The sequence below is a fragment of the Dryas octopetala genome, chromosome 4 (genome assembly GCF_963921425.1).
Source record: "Dryas octopetala chromosome 4, drDryOcto1.1, whole genome shotgun sequence".
In the NCBI taxonomy this organism is placed as follows: Eukaryota; Viridiplantae; Streptophyta; class Magnoliopsida; order Rosales; family Rosaceae; genus Dryas; species Dryas octopetala.
The window spans coordinates 25,083,668-25,092,042 of NC_141369.1; the positions used below are offsets into that span (position 1 = coordinate 25,083,668).

At 35.5% G+C, this 8,375-nt stretch overlaps 1 protein-coding gene across 1 annotated transcript; it reads left to right on the forward strand.

Moving 5' to 3' along the window:
• The first annotated feature begins 2,339 nt into the window (after positions 1-2,339).
• Positions 2,340-5,844, forward strand: LOC147288766 (UPF0725 protein At1g23960-like). Its single transcript, XM_086242430.1, has 4 exons — positions 2,340-2,521; positions 2,660-2,791; positions 2,912-3,104; positions 5,576-5,844. The coding sequence occupies exons 1-4, from the start codon at positions 2,345-2,347 to the stop codon at positions 5,626-5,628; spliced, it is 555 nt and encodes a 184-aa protein (XP_086098556.1). The 5' UTR covers positions 2,340-2,344; the 3' UTR covers positions 5,629-5,844.
• The last annotated feature ends 2,531 nt before the right edge of the window (positions 5,845-8,375 follow it).

The following is an 8,375-nucleotide window of genomic DNA, read 5'->3' on the forward strand; positions in this document are numbered from 1 at the left end:
TAGTACGCCTCTAGTATCTAAAAAACCACATGCATTTAATAATTTTTGCTTCTTTTTTTTTTTGCTCTTTTCTAGTATGCCTCCAGTACCCAAAAAACCACATCCAATTTTTTTTGGGTCTTCTCATGTATACACCTTTTATCTACTTTTTTAATTAATTAAAAAAAATAATCCAACAACACATTTTTTTTTTGCCTAAGAATTCTTCTTTCTTGTCTCATACATGACCTTTTCAGATCAAACAAATTCTTAGGTCAATCCAAGGTGTTGCAGCATTTAAAGAGAGAAGAATAGTTGCAACGACATAATTTTTTTTTTTTTTTTGAACTTATGTAACTTTTTTATTGGATTTTCTATGTATGTAAATGAGTTGTTTTAGATTTTTGTTTGGCCAACATTTTAGATTAAAATTTGCAAATGAGTTTTTTGTTCGAATTGCAAATGTGTTGTTAGAATATTTTTATTTTTTAATTAATTAAAAAAATAGATAAATGTGTATACATGAGAAGACCCAAAAAAATGGATGTGATTTTTTGAATACTAAAGGCGTACTGGAGAAGAGCAAAAAAACAAAAGAAGTAAAAATTATTAGAAATAATGAAATAAAAGAGAAAAGAGAAATTAACGGGTGATAAAAAAAAGTTGAGTAATAAAAGATAAGGATAAAATAAGAAAGGAGTCATAAAATTATTTTTCTCTCTCATCATTATAACATCATAAATAATTAAATATAATAGTTAACTCATGGTTAGTTTTTTAAACACGTGGCAGTATTTTAGATGGGAGGTGAGCATACATCTGAGTTAAAGGAGGTGAGCAAAACTGCTCTCATCAAACTTAACCATTCTATTGTCTAATTAATTCCTCTAATCTTTGAAAAATTGCCTAGCAATTTATACCATAATGCATATACACCAAAAAAATGCAATTTTCCTTTGTGTTTTCGGTGGAGCAAATCGAGGATCAAGTGATGTAGTTACACCCAAGACCAAATTGATGATATATGTTCGAGTTGAATGGGTTGACTTTGTTAACTCGACTTATCTGTAGGCTTTGGTATAATGTGGTGATGGCTATTGGGTATTGGGTATGCCATTTTGTGGATATTCTACGACTTAGCTAATTCAATTAATTAATGTCATGCCCATATTTTGTAAAGGGAATAGGGAATTTAGAAAATGCATATATGCCTAAATGCCTAACAGTTTTTGTAAAGGGTAGTTTTAAGTGATGCCTAGCATAGCTTAGATATACTTGAAGGAAGGGGTCAGAGATGATGAGGTCTCTCCCTAATTTTTTGTGATATGTAGACAATTATTGGGCCCTTTGAAATATATGACAATCAGTAATGCTAGATATCCCACATTTTTATACTATAATTTCATACCACCTTATGTGGCAACTTACATGACATTCATGCATTAGACACTAAAAAATAAAAACAAAAATCCAAAAAGAAAAAGAAAAACTTTGTCCAGTAAAATAATGACACGTAAGATGGTATAAAAATATGGTATAAGAATGTGGTAAATATAGCATTATTCATATGACAATTGATGAAATGGACTGGATTGTTGAAATACATGAAATGGATTGTTTGTTTAGCTGTGCAGGTTAATTGGCCACTAAATAAATATGCAGTAGATGGTTCAATGGTCTTAAACAATTATATTAGTTTTCAGAAAATAAATCCGATATCAAAACAAGTAAAGAGTAAACAATTATATATAAGATAAGTTCTTATATAAAAACTGAAACAGTAAAGAGTTTTGATGTCGTTTTTGTGAAACTAAACTGATACCTATAATGGCTTCAAAATCAGTTTCATAATTAAAACACATATAATGCATTTATAAGATATTAGTTCTTAGGATCAATACCGATATCTATGAAAATATTTATACTAGTTTCACAATTCAAACCCATATAATGCATCAATCAGATAACAGTTATTAGCATCAATACTAATGTCTATGGAAATATTGATATCAGTTCCACAATTCAAACTCTTATACTTCATATATAAGATATTAGTTCTCAATACCATAACAATATAATTGCTTATAAATATATCAGTTATCCATCCGCGTATGGAAAATCTGACTAAATAAATATCGAATTTACAAAATATACTGATTTAAAAATATCTATAAATATCAGTTTAAAACTGATATGTAAACCCATAAAAATAAATATCACGTCATCTAATATCAAATGTACTGACATGTATAAACTTTTTTGTAATAGTGTTTGTCTTTCAGACCACCCTTCTCATCCTGCATCGATCAAATCAAATTAGAAATATTAACTCCTAGGAAGTAAGATTTCTACCTTCTCCGAGTGAATGGCGACCCTTTCCGCGTCCTCACTCGCGCCTCCACCAAAAAAGCCTAGAACGGAGTCCGGCGACGGTGATAAAGATGTTTTGATAGAAGAAGAAGATGAGGTCATCTCTGACGACTGCGATTCTCTACCTGATGATGTATGGGACGAGTATATGAGACAGGTTGCGGCTAGCGAAGTGAGTGCTTCCTATTCACTTTATTATGAGTATTGTGTATGTGTTTTCCTTTTCAAACCCCTTTGTCTGTATATGTTTTTGTATATGTTAGGGTTTTGTCAACTTACAATATTCATGGATGTCTTTTTGGACGAACAGGGTTTTGAGGTTGATGACTTTTCTGAGTATAATATGTGTGGTGGAATCGTACCACTTCAAATCACTGACACTTTGATCGAAAGCGTCCATCCTCTTACAGAGTTAGCGATAAAGCATTTCAACCAGGAAAAGGTTGATGTTTTCTATTGTTTTTTTCTAAGGAAATTCGTGTGCCCTCGCTGGTTTTTTCTCCTCTTTAGAATTATTATTTGTGTGATGCTTAACATTTTATTGAACATTTAATTTGTGTAGGGTGCGAATATTCAGTTTGTGAAGCTTCTTAAGGTAAACTCAAGGGTTGTTTGTGGTATAGAATATTATATTACCTTTGAGGCAATGGATGCAGCTGACAGTCAAATTAAAACCTTTCAAGCTAAGGTCTTGTATGGAATAAAGGACAACGAGGTGGATTTTTGTAGGCTGAAATCCTCTTCCATCAAGCAAGGTAAATTAATTATTCTATAGCTCATTTCAATTTCTTTCTATTCAATTTGTCAAAATTTTTATAATGTTTTATGCACCGACATGTAACTATAATTCACCCCAAAAACGAAATTTTGAAGGACATTGAAGTTGTCTTAGTAGTATGTGAAGAAAGATTACTTGGTTTTGTTCTTTGAATACATAGAAAAAGTTCACAGTTTTCCTTTGGCAAAATTATAGTTCAAGTAGCATGTTTAAAAATTTTTCTTGTTGTTATCAACATCAACAACAACAACCCAACGAACAATAATCAGGAGATGAACACGTGTGTGAGCATGAAAGAGAGTTTACGCTACCAAATTAATGAATCATAATTGCAACATATAAAACCAGGCACTTGTGTCATTCTCAACTATTCTGTTTCGATTCTTATAGTTGCAACATAATCAGAATGTTTTGAGTCCCAATGAAAATGCCACCACATCATTAGAAATTTAAGGAAGCTTTTGACGGAATGCCACTGTTATGAATTTAAATTGTATTCTGTGCTTTGTATTTGTATACCTTTAATATGTGACTAATGTTAGCAGTTTGATACATTATGCCACTTTCAAAAGATCAATAATGTATTTGGATAAAAGACCCTAACTAATGATTTTAAAGCATTACTGAGTTGCAGGACCAAAAAAATAAAGTATGTCTAAGTTGAGAATTATGATGTATTGTTAAGTTGAGAATATAAGTTGTATATGTAATGATGCAAAGAACTTTAAACAAGATGAAACTGCTTTTACTTTTTCCATATTTTTAAGGGATGGTTGCCACAAGAGGGTCATAGTCATGTGCTCATTGCTTACACGTTTTGTTGTTTTCCAAAAACTCTTCCACTGTGCACATTTCTCTCTCTAAAATTTCCTGTCTTCGTGTCTAGATCATCGAAAACCTTAAGCACTGAGTGATAAATGTGGGTTCTTGTGTTATTTTAATGGTTTGAATACTGACAAACATTATTTTTTTAAAAACATTCTTTTACTGTTTACTAACAATCATTGTTTCTATTTCTTGTTTATTCTGATCTCATGTTATTATTCTTTTTCTTTTTTTGGATAAGGTTATTATTATATTTCTTTGCATGTCTATTTTTCGCTTATCAAATCTCCAGAACATGCACTTTACTTCATTTGGGCTCACCTCTCCTTTTGCACTCTGGCTACAAGAGGCATTTGTAACTAGGGACACCTTCTGCCTTTAACTACACTGATGGAGTCATCTTGTGGTCTCCATTTTGGAGCCTTGCAATTGCAGTCAATGACTTAATACCAGAACTACAATGTATTGCCTGTACCAATTAGCATTAAAAAGATTTCTGCAAAAAAGATGTCTTGCAGGACAAAGTTTGTCTGATAAAAGCCATTACTGTAGCACTTGAATATTGTCTTTTCTTTTCGTTTTCTTTGGGAGCGGGTATTCAATCTTCTGACTCCAAAACACTTGTAGAGAGGCTCCAACTTTTTGTGTCATTTGTTTGCTTCAAACCCTTGGATTTTGTCCTTTTAAAAAAACAAAAAAACCTTTCGAGATTGAGTGAACGACCCGTTGTCATTTTCGTCCAAGAGTTTGTGTTTCATTATGTGGTTAAATATTCATGCCTGGATTGATCTTCTTAGGTGAGGTTGGAGAAGGTCGTAGGTTCATATGTTGCCATCAAAATAATATGTTACCTCAATTGATATTTTGTGAATTATTCTCACTTATTCCAAATTTAAGTTTTGGAAACAAGAATAACAGAGATATAAGATGTTTTGTATTTCAAAAGGATGTCAGTTGTGTGCTGTGCTTGAAATGTCAGGCATGAAGAGGGCGGTAGTGCTTTTGGCACTAATGCTGGTTTGGATGATGATGACGACCACAACTATGAAGATGATTCATTAGTCTTGTCTTGCACCTTTTGTCGCTTGATCTATTTACTATCTGATTTTGCGTACTAGTACACCAGTGAATGTGTCTGCGCTTATCTTTTAGGCACATTACTTGTGTTAGGCGGATTGTTTTGCTTAAATAATTGCTCAGGGTTTTATTAATATTTAAGTTTTCACAACACACAACGCTGATGCAGCCATGGAAAAAAGGTCCTGTTTTTTTTGGTAATATTTAGTTTTTGCAACTTTGGGATTTTGATATATGAGGCCCATGTAGATAATTTGTTATCAGGTCGTGGGTATAGGACTTTTTTTGTGCAGTGACCAAACTAAAATGTTCTGAGATCCTTTGTAAAATCTTGTGTGTGTTTTCCTCTCAATTTTCAAGGGCAGTTTTGTAATTTAATTATAGGTAAACTGTGATGGTGAAAGAAAATGTTGAGATCATTAATAAAATATTGAAATTGCCCAATGTACGTAACATTGTGAACCAGTGAGTTCAATAGGTCTAGAAGGCTGCTCATTGACATTCTTCTGTTTGCGGTGCTGATGTCATTGCTACCTTTGTTTGCAGGTTTTGAAGTGAAAAGTGGTGTTGATGGCATTACTACAGGTTGCAGGTGCTGAAGTTTTCACATTGGTTTTATTTGAATGGAACAGAAGTACTCTCGAATCTCATAGGAATTAGAATGTCGAATTAATGCCCTATGTGCTAAATGTTGTTTGTCGAACTCCTTTAAAACTATGTTTATTGACAGCTTATATGGTATGTATTAAGACATCCTTTAAAACTATGTTTATTGACAGCTTATGTGGTATGTATTAAGACATCCTTTAAAACTATGTTTATTGACAGCTTATGTGGTATGTATTAAAGTCTTACTAGATTTTGCACTGTGTTTCGGTCGACGGAGACGAGATACAATGGGGGTTGGGGGAAGTAATCAAATTGAAATTGATTAGTTCATTAGTAGTCCAGTGGATTATTGCAAACCAAACGAGGAAGTACCCCCTCTAAAACCTAAAGTCCAAACAAACAGACATAAGAGAAGGTTGAAACTTGAAAGTGTCTCAGCCAATCCCAAATTATGGAAAAAAAAAAAAAAGGTTTTATAATGCTTTATGCACTAACATGTAATTATAATTTATCCCAAGGACATTGAAGTTATGTCTTGGTAGTATATGAAGAAAGATTACTTGATTTGTTCTTTGAATGCATAGAAAAAGTTCACAGTATTCGTTTGGCAAAATTATAGTTCAAGTAGCATGTTTAAACATTTTTCTTCTTGTTATCAACAACAACAACAACCCAACAAACAATAATCACGAGATGAACACGTGTGTGAGCATGAAAGAGAGTTTACACTGCCAAATTAATGAATCATAATTGCAACAGATAAAACCAGGCACTTGTGTCATTCTCAACTATTCTGTTTCGATTCTTATAGTTGCAACATAATCAAAATGTTTTGAGTCTCAATGAAAATGCCACCACATCCTTAGAAATTTAAGAAAGCTTTTGACGGAATGCCAATGCTACGAATTTAAATTGTACTCTGTGCTTTGCATTTATATGCCTTTAATATGTGCTTAATGTTAGCAGTTTGATACATTATGCCACTTTCAAAAGATCAATAATGGATTTGGATAAAAGACCCTAACTAATGATTTTAAAGCATTACTGAGTTGCAGGACCAAAAAAATAAAGTATGTCTAAGTTGAGAATTATAATGTATTGTTAAGTTGAGAATATAAGTTGAATATGTAATGATGCAAAGAACTTTAAACAATTAGGTCCTACAGCGCAAACGCTTCGCATCAAATGCTTTAACAAAAGTTGAAGCCTCGACCTACACGTCCACAGAGTCCTCTACCCCGCCTCCTAGTTCAGATGGAGATCATCATGGGCTGTTGATGCAAATTCTCGTAAGGTAGATGCAACAACTTAGATAAGCTGATCTGGCTGATCAGGTGCTTTGCTGGACGATGAAGTGAATGCTGCTTGAGATCTTCCTGTAGACAAAAACAAGATCAAAGCAGATGGACCGGTGTGGTACCAGCCAAACACACTCCGATGATGAAGTCAGTGGTGGTGTTTGATGGTGGATGAGGAAGAACAAGGGAAAAACTTGGGAGAATGGGAAGAACAAGGCAAATGTTCTGGGTTATTCTCAGCAAGTTGGGTATGCTCTTGGGAGCGTAGGAATTTTTGTGTAAGTGTTTATGGGTAGATTTGTAATAATGGTTTTTGCACATTGACTTGATATATGTAAGCAAAGGAAACCTTAATGAGTAAGATACCTGCATGTGAATGAATGGTTGCCAGAGACCCACGCACCTGGTCAGACCTAGTTGCATGCTCAGCTGCCTGCTTCCTCAGCATTCAATGCTGTATTGAATGCTCCATTAAATGCAAGGATGGAAGGTTCAGGCAAACTGCCCAGCAGCCATGAATGCAGACTGGATATTCTATCTGTCAGAAGATTGTGTCAGATGCATTCAAGTGTGGCGGTTCGTCCCAGCATGATCTTCCTGGAAATGGCGGCGGAGGGCCGAGCCGAACCGGATAGATGTTCTTTCTGCGTATGCGTGAAGTCCATGTGTGATCGGATCGGGAATGGGATCCCGGACCGAGCCGAACATAGAGACCAGGGTCCCTCCGAGCTCTAACTGGCTGATGTCAGAACTCGAAAGGAGGTCACTTCGGTGCCGAGCCGAGCCGAACCAGGATGACCGTGGAAAGATGGACATTCAATCCTTTGGAAGATCATCGGTTCGGCTCGGACTGGGCACGGAGGACCTGGCATGGGTATCCGGTCCGGGCTAGCGGAGGCAGTGCTAAGTGGTGATGACATGGAGGTCAAAGTTGGACCACTGAGAGTCAACTCCGAGGTGGATGTTGACCAGCCACGTGTTGAGCTGTGATTGGCTATTCGGATCGATGTGGATTTTCCCACAAACAGGAGTCCCCCAACTTCCGATCCGAGCAGACAGTGGTGGATTGGAAGTTGAGATGTAAGGATCTTCCCAAAGATAGCACTTTGTTTGATCCGAGCCGAACCCTACAAGTGCATGTTCTCGAAGATCCGAACACGTGACGACTTGTGATTGGCCAAAATATCTCAGGGGCAGGTGAAGGGACGTTTGATTTCTGCATGGGGGAACGTAAGGGTCACCTCGTTATGGGAATTTTTTTTGAATGCTTGACAGGTGTCAAGATCTGGCATGTGAAGCGCCAGAAATGAAGGGCTGAGATCAGTTTGCATGGGGGTATAAATCATGCCTTTCTCTCTCTTCCCTCTCACTTTCCAACCTTTTCAGAAACTCCCACTCTCTCTCTGCAAACTCTTCCCTCCTCCGCCGTGAATCTCCTC

What these genes read in the sequence shown, in the direction of transcription:
- LOC147288766 (XM_086242430.1), top strand. Translation starts at nt 2,345, where the DNA reads ATGGCGACCCTTTCCGCGTCCTCACTCGCGCCTCCACCAAAAAAGCCT. An exon ending in GACAGGTTGCGGCTAGCGAA is followed by an intron (nt 2,522 to 2,659) that starts GTGAGTGCTTCC and finishes TTGGACGAACAG; the next exon opens with GGTTTTGAGGTTGATGACTT. An exon ending in ATCCTCTTCCATCAAGCAAG is followed by an intron (nt 3,105 to 5,575) that starts GTAAATTAATTA and finishes CTTTGTTTGCAG; the next exon opens with GTTTTGAAGTGAAAAGTGGT.